Consider the following 17,740-nt stretch of genomic DNA (forward strand, 5'->3'; position numbering starts at 1 on the left):
ATCACCATCATACTAATGATGCATTTTAGCTGAAAGTTACCTTCAGTTCCTGTTGTCATCTTTATTAAACAAAGCTTTAACGTGCAGGTTAGAGGTTAGTTGTTAGAGTCAAGCTTCATGCTTCTGTTTCATTACACGCTTTGAATATTAACCACTGAAAGTAGCCCCAAATAAAAGCCCGCTGTCCTCCCGCTTGAGTTCAGGTTGATTCAGAGCTACAGTGAAACTACTGAGCCAGAAATAAAGACGTATTTGAGAGGTGTTTTCAAAGATTTACGTCTTCAGTAGGAACCAAAATGTGGGATAACAGCAGCCTTCAAGACAAAACACAGCATGGCCGGTTCATAAGTGTTTCCTCTGCAGCACAGAACAGGCCTGAAGTGTGTGACAAGGTTCACGTGGATCAGGACCCTCCCAACACTCCCAGAGCGTTTCTTAAACGTCGTATATCCACAGTGAGTGTGTGTGTCTCACTGATGCAGTGTAAAACCTGTGTGTGTGTGTGTGTGCGCGCGCACACACACAGGTGCAGGTTTGAGCTCGAGCTTTGATGGATGACTTCATGTTTCTTTACCGCACACAGTGTTTGTTACACACAGTCCAGTCAGACAGATGGTCTCACTGCATGTTCACAGGCCACCAGGACACTCCCTTATGCCACTGTGTGTGTGTGTGTGTGTGTGTGTGTGTTACAGTAACCCTTCCCTCTGCAGTACAGTCCATTGAACCAAAGCCTGAATATGGATTGAGTTATGGATCGGTTCTTTCTGTGCCTGCAGGGGTGGAATCATCGGTCGGTCCGTCCGTCTGACTTTGGTCCAGAGTGAAACATCTCAACTAACATCAGATGGATTAACACGAGCTTTGATGCAGATGTTCTTAATCCCCAGAGGGTCAATCCTGATAGTTAGTGACGGACCAACACATCAAAACATTCACCTGTTACACGCTTCATGACAGGATACTTCACAAATGCTAACAAGCAAACATGAATATCATAAAATTTGCAGGTATTTTAAGTTTAGTTTGTCCTGGATGTTGTTGCTGGATGAAGATTCATACGATGACCAGACCAGCAGCTTCTCGTCCAGCCTGAGTTGAGCGCCTGTATTCAAGCTCAGTTTAACTTCTTTAGAAAATACGATTATCTGTTTCTGAATCTGTCGTGTAAACCAAGCGAACACGACTTTAAAGGGTTGTCTGTAGGTTCAGACTTGGTTTTAAGGGTTAAATTAGAATTAGCTTTAGGTTAGGCTTAGTTAAGCGTTTATTAGCACAGATTGCACAGTACGAGGTGTTTATTGGTATTATTTTTCTTATTTCCTCGGCAGAACCTGGAAGTTTCAGGTGGTGGTGGTTGGGGGTCCTCAGGGGTTGGTCCATGTCTCCAGGGGCCCAGAACTCTTAGCTTCACCCCTGAATACTGACAGGAAGTAACATGTCCGGTAAAAGGAGCTCACACAGTGAACAAACTACAGAGGCGGTGGAGGAGCAGGAGGTTCAGACAGTCACCTCCTCCTGTGGAGCGTGCGCGTAGCGGGAACACTCGGCCTCACTCGACGCGACACCTGTTGTGGTTTGACCTCGTGACCGTCCGCTGAACGAACTGGCCGTTGTTTACGTGACGTAGCTCCGCCCCTGAAGGTCCGCGTGCGGTTGACAGCGGGTTCAGTCTGACAGCAGCCTCGCGACCAGCTCAGCTCCCGCTCCACCCGCAAACCGTCCGCGTTAACGCGCCTACCAGCCAACCAGTTGGATTAAACCGGTGAATTAAGTCGTTTCTGGAGCTCACGGCTGTCGGTGAGTAACGTTAAGTAACGTTCAGTCCAGTAGCTGTTAACGGCTACTAACCGAGTAACGGCTAGTTAGCCAATTAGCCAGCTAACGACCAAGTGTGCTATTAGGCTAATTGTCGCGTTAACGCTAACTAGTAAGCGAACCAGATTAGCCCAGAAAGCGGGGCTCCTGTCTTCTATGGCGATGGTGTGTTTGGTTACAGGTGTGTGTGAGAGCGTGCGTGTGTGTCGCTAACGAGGTGAGACGCCTCCCATAGTAACAGTTGCTAAGCCCGAGCTGTCTGTCTGGATCTGACATTAGCATCCGGGCTCGTTAATTAGGCAGCGTTTAAGTTAATGTTAGCTAACCGCTAGCTTATCCGCAGAGACTCGTGTGTGTGTGTGTGTGTGTGTGTGTGTGTGTGTGTGTGTGTGTGGGCGGGCAGCAGAGACAAGAGCATCGGCACAATCAGTTCAGCATGGAAACACAACCCCAGTTCTGAGCAGAGCAGCCATCGATCAGTCGATATTTTTGTCAATCAGCCATTTTCATGTAAATTTACTGCGTCTGAAAAATGTCAGAAGCGTCTTTTTCTACAAGAAGCCACCAGAAGACAAAATGACGTCTCCAACAATCAGCCTGTTTATCGTCTTCCTCCTCTGAAATTGTGTTGTTCAGTTTGCTGTGAGTACGTCTGTTTTATTTTGATCATATTCTGGAATTGAGGTTCACGTGGAACGTCATCCAGGTGTCCGATCATCTGCGTGCAGGTGTGTTGTTGAGCATGTTCACGTAATCCACGTGGTTTTCAATGTTATCCTAATTTGGTTATATCCCGGATTTGGTGCATGGAGCATAGTGAAATTTGGTTATTTCCATACATGATGGCAGAATCCAGGATTCTGATTGGCTGTGTCTTTCACTTCCGAGTTACGTGGACAGTTGAGGATGAACTAGTTTGGTTTCTGGCTTTGTGGACTCACAGCACTTAAGTTTCTGATGGATTTGGCATCTTCAAAAATCTCCAGTAACGGATGATGGTGGCAAAAATGAATATCTTTATGATGAAATGCAATTTTGTGTATTTGATGTTGGACTTTGAATATTCCAGCAGAACATCTCACAGAACATCTCACAGTCTGTGCAGTGAGCGCTGATCTGACCGGCAGCTTCAGTCAGTCAGTGAGCTCGTTATCGGTTTGGGTCAGAGCCAGATAGCCCACAGGAAGCTCAGCATCCATCCAAACCACTCTGCTGTTACCCAACCTGTCTGCCCACACACACGCACGCACACACACACACACACACACACACACACACACACACACACACATAGCTGGATGGCCTCCTGGCAGAGAGATCACTGCCTGTTTCCATTAGATTCACATGTTGGATAACACAGTTTTACAGACCACACAGGTAGACACACACACACACAGACAGACAGACAGACAGACAGACAGACAGACAGGTGGCAGAGCTGGATGTTAAAAGCAAATGTTTTATTTTTATTCGTGTGACCAGGGATTTGTCAGGTATCACAAAGTCTTTAAAGGTCTAAAGGAAAAAGCAAAACAAAGTTCCTCAATGCTTCTGTTATGTATTTAAATTTCCAATAACATAATTACTTACTGTCAATAATGTTAATGATCTGTAATTGATTTCTGATGTACTTCTTCAACAGTCTCATTAATTGGCAAAATTGTTTCAGTGACTGTAAAGAAGCCTTTAAGACGAGGAACTGGTCAAACTGTATAATCACATTAGCAAAACCAAATCCCAGACAGGTAGACAGTTACCTAAATAACTCTGTCTAACTCAGCGTGTGTCTGTCTCCTCGTTTGTGTCTTTTTTAATCTGTCTGGCAGGCGTGTCTGTCGGGTTGACTGCCAGTAAAGCGTCCCTATGATGGAGGAGCTTCACGACGTCCAGCTGACCGAGATTAAACCGCTCCTGACAGGACAGGTGAGCTGGTGGGCGTTAGCCGGGGTCGTGGCCTGCACTCACATGCTGCTGAGAAAGATGGACGCCCAGGACTTAAAACATCATGCTGTCTGAACTCTAACAGATGTGGTCAAAGTACACCAGAATTTTTTCAATATATCTGACGTCAACACGTGAATAGAGGAAGACTCAGTAAAATTATCTCTGATAAAATGACTTACAGGCAGCTCAGAACATTGATGACAAACAATGTCTCTCTGTCTCCTCAGAATGGGAGAAATCTCCAGGACTTTGACTGTCAGGTGAGTTCAGCACCAACACGTCAACAAACCTTTGACGTCAAAGTGAATAAGATGAAGACTCTTCATCGGAGACGTCGACTCGATTTTGATAAGATCAGTTTCAGATTTCAGTATCATGTTTTTCAAAATCGGAATATGAAACAGATGTTAGATATACTTGAAGTGAGTCAGTGTGTCAGACACAAGAGGTGCGCTGCATCATGTCATAATATTAGTATAAATGTGAATATGGTGCACATCTTTTCATGCCATGATATTAACAGCAGTGTAACGTGTTGACCTATTTATGTCATAACACAGCGAAGCAGTGGGCTGAATAACACTGCTGCTGCTGGTTCCTCTGCACGAGCTGCCTCACAGAAAGGACTTCAGTCCTGTCAGAGAACATTAACACACTGCCGTCCTGTAGCTAAACCACTGGTGGAAACTAACTACATTTACTCAAGTACTGTATGTAAGTCCACTTTCAAGGTACTTTGAGGTATTTCCAATACAGTTCAGAGGCAAATACTGCACTTTTTACTCCACTACATTTTTTCGATAACTTGAGTTCCCAGTTTTGCTGTTCGTTAATACAAAATGTAAACAACAAATAAATCATGATATCATTAATCAATAAGCCTTTATTGGGAATCCACCAGCAGCATCTCAATAATTCAAGTTTGTTCCTCCTTTTACAGCTGTAGCATTAAACAGAGGAACGCATCAATAGTTAGAATCCAATAATACACACAATATATATTTGTTAGGTTTGATACCAATCATTGGTTTTTACTGGATGCAGGATTTTCACTCAAAACGCAGTATTTCTACACTGGTATTCTACTTTTTAGAAGAAGATCTGAGTACTTCTTCTTCTGACTGACTGATGAGACGAGTGGTGACGTGATTATCGCTGATTGATCACATTGTATGTTTGTTTCTTGGTAAAAAATCAGAGAATGTAAAGACAAATGGCTCGAAGAGTCAAATTTAGCAGGAGATGCGTGAGGGAAACTAAATTTAGCTGGTCGACCTTCAGCTCTCACAGATATGGATCAGCAGGGGCCGACGTCAGCGCGGCGGGTCAGTTTGCATCGACGCCTCTGATCAGAGAGTTATTTTAAATCAGAGGACAGAGTAACAGCTCCGCCTCTGTCACGCAGCCAAAAACAGCTCGTCCAGGAGAGTCTGAAGCTCCAAACACAGTTCCTCACAGCCCTGAGAAGACAAACACAAACACTAGAAGTTTATTCTGGTCAGTGTTCAGTTTTTCTCAGTGGGCTGTCCAAAATCCAAAATGTCCAAAACAAAATGCACACGTGTCAGAGGGCCGTCTGTCTGCGCCTCTCTGTGTGCTTGTCCTGCACACGGGACTGATTTCAGTCCTGTAAACATCCTCCGCTCTGCTGTAACGTTTCCATATCAGGCAGTCTGAGCAGAACAACATTTCATTAAAAGCCAGCGCAAGTCTCAAGTGGCTCCGCTGTGATCTGCTGTTTGTCTTTTCCAATTTTCAGTAATTGGTTGTGAAGTGTGATTTCCCTGCGGGGTGGAAGGAGCTGAGGAGAGGAAGGGAAGGAACTGAGGAGATGAAGGGAAGGGGGAAGGAGTAAAGGCCAAATAAAAGGGAGTTTAAGAAGAAGACAACATGAGAAAACCAGTGAAGGATGGATGAAGAGCAGCAGGTGGTTGGCTGTTCACACCTTAAGACCTTACTTCTCTCAGCCAATGACAACAGAGATTATCCTCCTTGATCCGATCACACCCGCCCCTGTTTCCCTTTACTTGGACTGAGACTGGGCTGAAGGACAACAGCACTGCTGCCCTTGTCTCTTCTGACCTCTCTCATCTCTGTTTATGAATCCTTCTGTCTTTTCTCCTCCCTGGTCCTCCTCCTCTGTCAGGATGTCTGACTCTCTGGATTTGCACCAGATCTCCTGTTCTGTAGGAGACGGGGTGGTGAGTTAGCCAGTTAGCCATCGTTAGCCGGCTCTCTTCAGTCACGCTTTGCCAGCTACTAGCTTACACAAGACAGCCTTTTAGCCAATTAGCTAGTTAGCCTGCTCATGTCGCTGTTAGCTGGCAGACAGCAAACTGTTTTACTCGCCCTCCTGTATCCTGTGACGGCAGTCAGTCACATTTTGTTCAGAACACCTTCATTAACATACATGAAGACATGAAGGACAGAATGAGGAAGTCATCATCACAGCTTCAAAACAGGAAAGACTAAAGCAGATCTGCAAAGAAGAGATGTCAGATTAAAGTGATGAAAATGATTATCATCGTGTTCTGTTTTTAGCAATTTAAAGATAATTTCAGAGAAGTAGCAACATCCTAAAATTCATCTCCATCTCTAAGTCTGCGAGCTTCCAGTTTTTAGTGTTTGCCTCGTTGCAGGCCGCCAGGAACATTTTACAGAGGTACAGGGATGAAAATGTGTCGGCATCCTCACATCTGAAGCTGCTCCAAAGAGCAGCATCAACTCAATGTGAAGTCCTGGTTTGGGAAAAGCTTGAACGTCACTCACAAATGTTCTGTGGATCCTCGATTCTGCAGATCTGCAAAACTGGTGCAGTGAATTTAAAATCAAGACAAACGTTCTCAGGTGTGTGTGTGTGTGTGTGTGTGTGTGTGTGTGTGTGTGTGTGTGTGTGTGTGTGTGTTCATGCATGTGAAGAGGCTGAAGCTCCGTGAACAGAGTCTGTCAGGTGTTTGTGTGGTCAGTTCCTTAATGAGATTACTGGACAACACGTGAGCCCGTAGAAGCCGCTCACCTGCCTGTTTGACTCTGTACCAAAATACATGAAGTCACACCTGCTCCACAGTCTGATCTCTGAACAGCTGAACCATGTCCTGAAGCTGCCATTGGTGCGTTCGTGTGCACAGTGGATGTGCTTGTGTTTGTCATGTCAGGACGACGTGTTGCTGCTGTGGAAGTCGCCCCCCCCGCTCCTCCCGAGCGTCATGGCGCTTAATGAGGCTCCTGCTGAAGTCTTTGTTGACAGGATGCTGTTTGTTTGTTGTGTGTTGTGTTGCTCAGGAACATGATGTGGAGACAGCCCATGGCGTGCTGCACGTCACCATGAGGGGAGTTGCGAAGGGCAACCGACCCACAATCCTCACCTACCATGACATCGGACTCAACCGTGAGTCACAAATATTTACAGCCATCATGCAGTACATGTACCACAGAGTTACAGTACAGACGAAAGCATCCAAGATACAAGCACCTAACACAGCAATTCTGTGTGTGTATGTGTGTGTGTGTGTGTGTGTGTATGTGTGTGTGTATAGATAAGTCTTGCTTTAACAGCCTGTTTAACTATGAGGACATGCAGGAAGTGACACAGCATTTCTCAGTCCTACATGTTGACGCTCCAGGACAGCAGGAGAACGCTCCTGTGTTCCCCACCGGGTAACACACACACACGTGCACACACACACACACACATACACACACCGAACAAAGCAGCACAGCATCCTGGGTATAAGCACACATGTAAACGAGTCCTTTGTCCACTTGGTGACACGCACACAAATGTTTTCTCCAGGTTGTTCATAGTTCATGGTTGTTCTTCAGAGCTGTCACTGTCATTAAATACCTGCTGTGCGTCTGTGGCACAGGCGTGAAAATAAAACCTCTGCTTAGATCCCATCTGACCAACAAGTCGACTGCTGGCACAGCGGCCTGATGAGAGGAGGGAAAAGTGAAAGCTCAGGGAGTGACTGCAGCTCTCCTGTGTGAAATCAGCGTCTCTGAATGACACAAACAACAAGCGTTACCTTTTTGTTTCGCCTGAATCTGACTTTGATGTTGATGCTCAGCTGAATATCTGAAAAAGCAGCAGTGTTTCCAGGTCCTCTTTTGAAACACTCAAACCCACATGTTTACGTCCTCCTGAAGGGAAGTCACCTGAAACAACCCCTTACCTTCTTGTCTCTTGAAACAATGATAATGGTGAAAATGTGTGTGTGTAGGTACCAGTATCCCACCATGGATGAGCTGGCTGAGATGCTGCCGTCCGTCCTGACGCAGCTTCAGTAAGTCTGCCGTCGTCTTTGCGACAGTCGTAGTCGTGTTAGCAGAAGTTCCCGTGTGCGTAGCGGATTCGTTCGCCCTGATGAGTGTGCGTCTGTGTGTTGCCATCAGGGTGAAGAGTGTGATCGGTATCGGCGTTGGAGCTGGAGCCTACGTCCTCACCAAACTGGCTGTGAGTGCATCTACTGGTTTACCAGCAGACTGATGAGTGCTGAAGCTCTGTGAGCTCATATCGCTTTCTCCTGCTGCTGGCTGGGTGACGCTGATGATGATGATGATGATGATGATGATGATGATGACGATGACGACGACACTTCCTGTTGTGTTTCAGCTCAATGAGCCAACTCTGGTGGAGGGCTTAGTTCTGATCAACATCGACCCCTGTGCCAAGGGCTGGATGGACTGGGCTGCCTCTAAGGTGTCTCACACACACACACACACACACACACACAGCTGAATATAATGGAAGCGTTGGTACATTCAAGCATATTGAAGGATTTTTATTATTTAAACCAATTGAAGGTCCATTATTGACTGAACTTGAATCTTAATAAACTCAAGGTCCACGTTCCAGGTTTTTCCAGGGCTTCACCGTGATAACAGGTGTGATCAGTGATTGGAGTTTGCTCAGATGTCTCAGAGTTCAGTCAGCTGTTCAGACCTCAGCTGATGTCTAAGCCGTGGATTCAGCTGAACAGTCAGCTGACTGTACACACTGAAGGCAGTTCAGCTTTCAGTTTAAGTGTAATAGATGAAAACAGTTGAACTGTCAAGTGAGGAGTTAAATGTTGTCGTGTGGAAACTGAAATTGTCTGTTGATGAATACGTACAGAAATATGATATTAAAATGTGACGTTTTGTTCGCAGCTGAGCGGCTGGACGAGCAACTTGGTCGACACCATCATGGGACACCACTTCAGCACTGTGAGGACAAACAGGAGGCAGAGCTTTACAGGGACAGGCAATGAATCCCCACTGAACCGCTAACCGCTGTGTGTGTGTGTGTGCAGGATGAGCTAACAGAGAATAAGGAGATCATCCAAACGTACAGACTCCACGTCTCTCAGGATATCCCCCAGGAGAACTTGGCCATGTTCTACAGCAGCTACGACAGGTAGGAACAGCAGAGTGTGTGTTTAGATGAAGCAGTTTAGGTGTTTCACTGGGGTCATGTGGCTCAGTTAGCTGGTATTGAACCATGTTAGTTGTTATTAGGAATTAATCAGGTGAACAGAATTCTGCAATAAAACTGTTTTATGAGCTCAAAAGCTAAAACTTTGTTATCGTCTCCGCTCTGCATCCTTCAGAGTGTTTTTCAAATTCACCTCAAAGACTCTTACAGAAAGTGTCTGCAAGACTCAGTCTGTGTGTGTGTGTGTGTGTGTGTGTGTGTGTGTGTGTGTGTGTGTGTGTGTGTGTGTGTTAGTCGTACTGAGCTGCAGATGGAGCGGCCCGTCCCTGGTCTGAATGAAAACACGGTCATCACACTCAGGTATCATTTGATTTATCTTCCACTGATTTAACTGATAAAATTTACACTGACACGTCCTGTGACAGCATGTCTGACTCTGTGTGTGTGTGTGTGTGTGTGTGTGTGTGTGTGTGTGTGTGTGTGTGTGTGTGTCAGGTGTCCTGCTCTGCTGGTGGTTGGAGACACGTCACCTGCTGTTGATGTCGTGGTGAGTGTCTGCCCTGTTTTCATGACAGCAGCCAGTGTGTGACGTCACATTGCTGTAACTACATAATGTGTGTGTGTGTGTGTGTGTGCGCGCGCGCGCCCTCTGCCCTGCAGGTGGAGTGTAACTCCAGGCTGAACCCTACAAAGACCACCCTGCTCAAGGTACCTGTCTGTCTTCTGTCTCTCTCCCTGCATGACTACCTGTCTTGCTCTTCGCTGCGCTCTCAGGTGTCATCAGTTTGTTTACTGTTCGTCAGGGGGTTAGACTTAATGTGGAGGATCAGAGTCCTTCCTCGACCCGAAGCGGTGTTACACACATCTGAAGATGGAGGAGGAGGAGCTGAGATTCAGCTCCTCCTCCTCCATCTTCAGATGATGCGTCATTGTGCAGCATGTTGTGTGGTCGACTCCACTCAGGGTAAGTTTTAGTCGTCATTGTAGCGCAGTCTCACCAGATGTTGTTATTCTTTGTCTCTCCACTAGATGGCAGACTGTGGAGGACTTCCTCAGGTGGTCCAGGTGAGTGTGAGCCCCTTGCTGTCTCATACTGTGGACTTAAAGGTTAGGTTTGAGTCACTCCTGGCTGTGATCCTTCATCCTGTCCACGCTGGCTGAGTAAAGACGAATGTTCTCTGCTAACGCCCATCAGGAAAACACTGCACTAAAGAGAGTAGAAGAAGAAGAAGACACACGCTTGATTTGTCTCATATTAACTTCAGCTGTGTGTGTTCTTTCCTCAGCCTGGAAAACTAGCAGAGGCCTTCAAGTATTTTGTCCAGGGGATGGGTTACAGTGAGTATCTCCTTTTTTTATGTATATATTTTTAGTGAAAAAACTACAAAAGACAAAACTATATTTATACACATTAGACATCGTCCCTCATTTCAATGCCTCACAACCCCAGACACACACACACACACACACACACACACACACACACACACACACACACACGGACTAGTCTTGTGCTGTTGTGGGTAACTAACAGTGGTACGATTGCGCCCCCTGCTGACAGCGGATTGTTTCGAATGACGACTGAATTGTTAATTACTTCAAGCTTCATACAAACCCTTGTACTTACAGTGAGTGTCTTTGAATGTGAGACTGTGAGACCACACACCTGTGTCTCTGTCTGTCCTCTACACACACTTCTCTTTTCCACGTGAATCCTGGAGATGCTCGAGTTTCTTGAAAACTACTTTTAACGAACATGACTGAGGTTGACTTCTCTTATTTTGATGAGGTGTTTGAAGCTTCCTGTCAGTCTGTGTCTCCACCACAGTTTATTATATGTCCTAACCTGAATTATGTCTGGATTTGATGTGTGTGTGTGTGTGTGCGCGTGTGTGTGTGCGCGTGTGTGTCTGTGTGTGTCTGTGTCTGTGTCTGTGTGTGTGTGTGTGTGTCTGTGTCTGTGTGCATGTGTGTGTGCGTGCGTGTGTGTCTGTGTCTGTGTGTCTGTGTGTCTGTGTGCGCGTGTGTGTGTGTGTGTGTGTCTGCAGCCTGCCTCACTAACTGTAAGTAGCAGTTTGCAGTGTTGTACACTTCACAGCAGTGAAGCAGCTGGATTTCCTCCACACACACAAATGCATGCTCTGTGTGTGTGTGCGTGTGTGTGTGTATGTGCATGTGTGTGACACAGACTGCGTTTTATTATGACTACAGTTATTTCTCAACCTGTCCTCCTCCTTCTCTGCTCTTCTTCTTCCTCCTCTCTTTGTCTTCGTTCCTCCAGTCCCTCATGTTGTATTAAACCACCTGAGCAGCCAATCAGGTATCAGGATTTCAACCAGACTATTAAACCCACCTCCTCAGCTCCATCTTTTTTTTTTTGTTACTCCCTCCTCTTGTCTGTCTGTCTGTCTTTGTGTGTGTGTGTGTGTGTGTGTGTGTTTGTGTGGGTGTGTGTGTGTGTGTTTGCATGCCATTGATCAGCTGATCAGTGTGTTTTTTCCCCTCCGCAGTGAAAGTGACCAGCAGGCTTTGCTGCATGCCAACACACTTCAGCTCCGTTCACACTGCAGACTCCGTGACATGAGCTGAGGACAGAACAGGACACATCATGTCCGTTTGCGTCCCTTCCCCCTGCGACCTGGAGCCCCCTGTAGCATGAGGTGACAGGAAGCTGTAGGCTGCACCCGGCTGACCTCCGGGGAGGGTCGGCTGCTGGTCCCGTGGGGAACAGACCGCAGGATGCAGCGCAGTCATTCCGAGCTTGACCTCAATCCAAATTTGACTGCAGGTCGTTGAGTTTCTGCCGTGGAAAAGGCCAAAATGTCCCCTTTGATCATCCTGAAGTGTCAAATCTCCGTTTGCTGCTTCCTCATTGTTGTTTGTTACCTCATGATTCGGATTTGACGCCTCAGATTAACACAGTTTGGAGCTTCGGTGTGAACAGAGCCTCAGACTCACCGTCATCAGATTTGAATCCAGCTGCTCGGTCACAGCGTGGATGATTCAAATCGGCACGTGCTGATTGGACGGTGGGATCTGTGGACGACCTGCCGTCCAACGCGATGGTTCTGCTGCTAACAACACATTTTGTCTCTGTCGCCCCCCAGTGCCCACAGCTGGTATGACCCGGCTGGTTCGCTCCAGGACTCATTCGGCCTCCAGCGTCGGCTCCACAGACGGCGTCCGGAGCCGCAGCGCCACCAACACGCTGCCGGAGGGCGCCAACTCCCCCGAGCACACAGCAGCACAAACCATTGAAATGACTGCGTAGGACTGCTCCTGCTCTGTTTTCTCTCTCTACTCCTCGATTCTTCTTCTCCTCTCCTCCTCCTCCTCCTCCTCCTCAGATGCTGTGTGCACACCTCCCTCCCTCTGCGATGCAGCCAAACAGTTTTGTGTTATGGTTGTAAAAGTTCTTCTCATCGAACTGAAAAGGTCACAGCTAACATCTTGTACAGTTGACTGTTGTCAGAAAAGGTTTGGGGTCAGCGGCGGCCATGTTGGCTCATCCCATTGGACGCTGAGGTTGGTCCACACTTTGACTCCTCCCTGCGTGGAGGTGATTCTGTGATGTACCTGCAGAGTTCAGCTTGTTCTTATTTCTTTACGGTTGTGTCGTATTTCTGCAGTCGACTGTTTTGCTGTTCGACTCATTTCTCCTCCTCAGTTTTGTCCTGATCCCTTCTTCTTCTGCTTCTTCTTCTTCTTCTAATCATTATTCTTCTGTTTTGACTTGTTGGTGATGTCGGTTGCAGTGAACCTCGTTTCTGGAATGATGAACTCTTTTCCTGCTCATAAGATTACAGTAACTTAAAGAGGATCTTTCAGTGAGAGTGGAGGTGCACTTAAAAAAGCAGTTTTGATCTCAGTTCCACTGCTCTCCTCCTGGAATGCCTGAAAAAAGATCAATTTATGAGTGATATATCCTTAAAAACTCCAATAAGAAGCTGCACAGGCAGAACAATCTGAGCAGACTTCAGGGTTCAAAGCAGTCAAACGGTGTTAAAGTCAGTCTAATAACAGACTGGAACTAAAAACTGGTCCTCAGAATCCTGAACAGGTTTCAGCCTCTCTGCTCCGGACGTTGAACGTGACAGATGTTTGTTGAACATGACAGATGTTTGTTGAACATGACAGATGTATGAGCTCGTTTCTGTCTGTCACACTTTGAATTCTTACTACAATTACAATTAGTTTCTCTCTTTTATCCAAAAGTGTGACTGAGGACATCTGATAGATCCTGTCTGACCTGGTTTTGCTCATGTTTCATTGGCTGTCTTTTCTCTGGTATTCCAGGCTGTGGACGGTTGTCATTGATTAGTAAAATCTCACTGAATCCTCTCGCCTCCTCCTCTGAGACAGTGAGCTCCGGTGCTCCTTCTCTGCTCCTGTGCTTTGGTTGTTGGAGGCGCCGGCTCTGTGTTCGTTGGCCGTCTGCAGCATGCTCGCTGTGGAGTCTTGGCATGCAGACCTGCAGTGGTTTCAGTCCTGTGAGTAACTGACATGTCGTTCAGCTGTGAATCTTCCTCGAACCTCCACGTTAACTCTGAATGTCCTCCACGCGCCGTCTCTGGATGGACGGCTGCCGTCAGCTGACCTCACTTTCTGGGATCATTTTCTTAACCAGTAGTTTATCTGAAAAGTAGAAAATCACTAAATTTGGATGTAAATGTTTTTCACTGGACGATGGCAACATGATGATTATTGATATTTTTATCAGTGATGGTGAGTGACGACTGCATCTGAACTGTCAGAGTCAGAGAAGACTCTGATGACCGACGGTCCTCGAACCTGTCGGTCAGAGTCTGACAGGCGGCCTAGTTGCTCGTCCTGCTGATGGTTTCTGTAGTTTCAGACAGTGGTGCTGAACCGTTCTGGATTGTTCAGGCTCTGCCCCCTGCTGGAGGGCTGAAGAACAGCTGCCAGAGCAGGAAATGACTCCTGGTCTGTCAGCATCCGCCATGTCAAAGGCGATCAAAGACGTCCTGAAAACAAAGACACGGTCCGAACTCAGGACGACTTTTCTGAACTGAAACTCTGATTCACACAAAGTCAAATATTTAGTTATTCTCTATATACTCTGACTGTAATTCTGCTGCCTGTTACTGTTTTTAATATTTATTACAACTGTTACTCTGACATTTGTACTGAAGCTTCGGTAGTTGTTCTGTTTTCTGACCGTTGTTGTTCCCTGACTTTTAATGTAAACAAGGTTTGTAATGAAATAAAGCTGGTTATCCAAAAAGATGCTGTGGCCTGAGTGTTCTGCACGGGTGGAAGAAGTACGAATACTACCATGTTACATGTTAAAGTACTGCATTCATAATCTTGGTGTAAACAAACAGAATTGTTAACTGTCCCGTCGATGGTTCTGTCATACAGCTACAGAAAAACTACAATTTCACTCAAATAATAATAATAATAGACTTAATTTACGGTTTAATGGTTGAACAAGGAGTAAATTATTTCCGGAGACAATGAGACAAATAAAATGAGACCATTAAAACAAACTAAAAACATGCTTCTTCTGAAAGAAGACACTAAAGTAAATCAGTAAAATGAATAAAAAAAATCAAACATGTCAACACTAATCAGTGAAAAAGTGATTTATTGTCAAAAAGGGGTGGTTTTTTTTTTTTGGTTTTAACATTATTTTGTTTCCTCAGACAGACACCAGGCGTCTGCTGGGACATCGGGTTGAAACAGACCCGATCGAGTCATCAGTTCAGAGCTGCTGGAGAGCGTTCGCTGTCACGAACGGCACCTCAGCGTTAAACAGAAGAGCGGCGCCGCGAGGACGCAGCAGCACCGGCTCGGGGGAGCGGCGGATTCAGCTGGCGGCAGGCGGCGCCGTCTTACTGCAGAGTCGACCCAGCAGACCGGCCATCTGCAGCAGAGAGTTCACGCCTTCAGCCACCCGCATGTGAGTGAAACCAATCTCCTGGAAGAGAAGAAGAAAACTTCAGGTGAGACGCTCAGAGTCTCATTTACCTGGAAGATGATCTCAAACAGGTCAAAGGAAGAGTTCAACATGTTGGGACTGATTCTGTTTGTTTCACAGTCAAGTACGATTGTTTCCAGTCTAACGTCTGTGCTGGATATGGAGCCGCAGTCAGAACATTGTTAGCCTAGCTTAGCATAAAAACTGGATTCAGGGGAAACAGCTAGCCTGCCTCTGTCCAAAGCTGAGGAATACAGCTGCCAACACCCCAAAATGATCGGTTTACAGTAATGAAACTGAAAGCAGCAAATCCTCTGTGCGTGCGTGTCAGGGGGCGGAGCTCTGCCTCACCTTGATGAACTCCAGTTTGAGGTACTCGGCCATCTGGTACGTTTTGCAGACCCTGAAGATGTTTCCGATGATGTCCTCTGGAGAGTAGCCCAGCGCCCACAGCTGCTCCACCACCTTATAGGCCTCGTCGATGTTCCCGTCCACGCAGTGTCCCAGCATGCTTTTCACCAGCAGGGGGTGGGGCTCGTCGCACACTTTGAAGACGTTCTCGCTGTTGATGTAGCCGAAGCCGGAGTTGGTGGACTGCAGGTTGTTCAACGCCTGGAAACAAAAACAGGAAGTCAGCACAGCTGTCTGTGAGCCGAGCGCCAGGCTCTCGTCTCACCTGTCCCCTCACCTGTCTCATGTCTCCCTGAGCGGTGAAGATGACCGCCTCCAGCCCGTCGTCAGACACCGACAGACGCTCCATCTCCACCACCTCCTGCAGCCGGGCCAGGATCTGCCCGTCCGTCAGTTTGGAGTAGCGCAGCACCGCACAGCGAGACTGGATCGGCTCGATGATCTTATCCGAGGCGTTACAGGCCAGAGCGAAGCGCGTCGTCTTTGAGTAGATCTCCATGATCCTCCTCAGCGCCTGCTGAGCTCCGTCCGTCATGCTGGAGAGAGACGTTACAGATGTCAACTTCCTGTTTGCTCTGTTCTGCTTCAAACAGCTTCCAGAAAGCAACACAGAAACGGCAGATCGAAACCAAAGAACCTGAATTTGAGCTCAGCTTAAACCTTGATGTAGCTTCTTAGAGGTCAAACTGATTCTTGGCCTCTTAGAACGAATCACAGTCTACTTGTTGTCGCTTTTCTCTCAGTGTTTATCATTTCATTTGTTTATCATTTTCATTTTTCCCTTTGATCATCCAGTGACCGCTCAGATTGGTCTTAGGACCCCTTGCAGGGTCCCGACACCCATGTTGGGAACCACTCACTGACCTTAAAGGCAAAGTCAGGAACTGTCCCCCAGTTTGATGGTACAGCTCAGTCCCCTGATGAAACACCTGTGGTCTCACCTGTCGGCTTCGTCCAGGATGATGATCTTGTGTCGTCCTTTGGGCAGCGTGGCCTTCTGCTGAGCAAACATCTTGATCTTGTTCCTCACCACATCGATTCCCCTGCAGACACAGCAGACACATTCATTAAGGCATCTTTTTCACGCCAGCGGGGCTCAGAATGTCCTGAGGACCCTCACCTTTCGTTGGACGCGTTGAGCTCCAGCACAGCGTCCTTCATGGAGGCCCCCAGCAGAGCTCGGGCCAAACACAAGATGCTGGTGGTCTTTCCTGTGCCTGGAGGACCTGGATCACAACAGACAGGTGTGACTCTTCTTCTGTGAGTGAGTTTACCTGATCTGACGTGCAGCGAGGCTTCCTGTCATAATAAAAGCTCGTTTGTGTTTGTGTTTGTGTGAGAGGAAGCGGAGCATCACTCAGATCAGGTCGTTGGTTCGATGCTCGGCTCCTCTGGTCCACATGTCCAGATAAAAGCACTTTACAGATGCAGACTGTGACAGCAGAGGTTTGTCCACACTGACCTGCGATGATGATGTTTGGGACGTTTCCCTCTCTGGCGAACACCTCCAGCCGGCTCACAGTCTCCTCGTTCCCCACGATCTCGTTCAGCTTCATCGGACGGTATTTTTCCACCCAGGGCAGCTCGTACGTGTTACCGGAGCTTTTGGCCGAGGTCTCCGCGGCCTCACTGTCCGCCTTTTGTCCGCCTTCTGTCGGTTTCTTCTCGCATTCAGCGTCCGCCATGTCCACGTCCATGATGAGCTCTGCGTCTGTCCCTGCTGCCTGTCAGCCCGCGAAGCACAGGCGGAACTTTTCCCTCCCTGACAACCACATAATAGCAAACTGACGCCTGATTGGCCGAGCGTGCGTTTTTGATAGCGCTGATTGGCCGAGAGTTTAGCTCTAAATCTCGCGATATTTCTGTCCACAGGACTTGAAAAAGACGTCGTAAACAAAACAAATAAAGCATTCATCATAAACACACAATTAGGACATATTTAGGATTATAAATCGTTCAATTATTCAGAGTTTGAAGAAGAAGACTTCTCGTCCAACGGCGCTAGATATGTATAACAAGATGTATAAAGAAAAATCAGGTGCTTTGAGTGAAATCTAATTAGAATCTATGAAATACTGCAGCAGCTAAAATATAGGAATATAATATGTCATGAAATGTCATGAAAAATAAAATACTGCTGTGATAGACAAGTGACAACTGGTTGCGGTGGTTGTGCAGTAATGTAGAAAATGTATACATATATAAAGTGACAT

General features: G+C 46.8%; 2 protein-coding genes across 9 annotated transcripts; one reads left to right on the forward strand and one right to left on the reverse strand.

Moving 5' to 3' along the window:
• Positions 1-1,474: 1,474 nt before the first annotated feature.
• Positions 1,475-14,422, forward strand: LOC143326608 (protein NDRG3-like). 8 transcript variants are annotated; one of them, XM_076740309.1, is made up of 17 exons: positions 1,475-1,800; positions 3,645-3,741; positions 3,990-4,022; positions 7,045-7,150; positions 7,299-7,419; positions 7,983-8,045; positions 8,155-8,215; positions 8,375-8,461; positions 8,911-8,967; positions 9,054-9,157; positions 9,470-9,535; positions 9,671-9,722; positions 9,836-9,883; positions 10,205-10,240; positions 10,462-10,513; positions 11,457-11,495; positions 12,283-14,422. In XM_076740309.1, the coding sequence occupies exons 2-17, from the start codon at positions 3,682-3,684 to the stop codon at positions 12,444-12,446; spliced, it is 1,149 nt and encodes a 382-aa protein (XP_076596424.1). In that variant the 5' UTR covers positions 1,475-1,800; positions 3,645-3,681; the 3' UTR covers positions 12,447-14,422. The 8 variants fall into 8 exon arrangements, with proteins under 8 accessions (XP_076596424.1, XP_076596426.1, XP_076596421.1 ...); XM_076740311.1 differs by lacking the exon at positions 11,457-11,495; XM_076740306.1 differs by lacking the exon at positions 12,283-14,422 and having other exon boundaries at positions 11,457-11,899.
• Positions 14,423-14,765: 343 nt separating this feature from the next.
• rfc2 (replication factor C (activator 1) 2) lies at positions 14,766-17,272 on the reverse strand. Its single transcript, XM_076741212.1, has 6 exons — positions 16,990-17,272; positions 16,648-16,753; positions 16,469-16,570; positions 15,805-16,063; positions 15,468-15,728; positions 14,766-15,116 (listed from the first exon to the last, which is right to left on the reverse strand). Exons 1-6 carry the CDS (start codon positions 17,222-17,224, stop codon positions 15,006-15,008), a joined length of 1,074 nt encoding a protein of 357 aa, XP_076597327.1. The 5' UTR covers positions 17,225-17,272; the 3' UTR covers positions 14,766-15,005.
• Between the last annotated feature and the right edge of the window lie 468 nt (positions 17,273-17,740).

The sequence above is a fragment of the Chaetodon auriga genome, chromosome 10 (genome assembly GCF_051107435.1).
Source record: "Chaetodon auriga isolate fChaAug3 chromosome 10, fChaAug3.hap1, whole genome shotgun sequence".
In the NCBI taxonomy this organism is placed as follows: Eukaryota; Metazoa; Chordata; class Actinopteri; order Chaetodontiformes; family Chaetodontidae; genus Chaetodon; species Chaetodon auriga.

Coding starts and splice junctions, on each gene's coding strand:
- LOC143326608 (XM_076740305.1), top strand. CDS start 5,862: ATGAATCCTTCTGTCTTTTCTCCTCCCTGGTCCTCCTCCTCTGTCAGG. Junction 8,968..9,053: donor TGGGACACCACTTCAGCACT/GTGAGGACAAAC, acceptor GTGTGTGTGCAG/GATGAGCTAACAGAGAATAA. Junction 9,884..10,204: donor CAAAGACCACCCTGCTCAAG/GTACCTGTCTGT, acceptor TCTCTCCACTAG/ATGGCAGACTGTGGAGGACT.
- rfc2 (XM_076741212.1), bottom strand. CDS start 17,224: ATGGACGTGGACATGGCGGACGCTGAATGCGAGAAGAAACCGACAGAA. Junction 16,064..16,468: donor ATCCTGGACGAAGCCGACAG/GTGAGACCACAG, acceptor GTCTCTCTCCAG/CATGACGGACGGAGCTCAGC. Junction 15,729..15,804: donor CTCAGGGAGACATGAGACAG/GTGAGGGGACAG, acceptor TTTTGTTTCCAG/GCGTTGAACAACCTGCAGTC.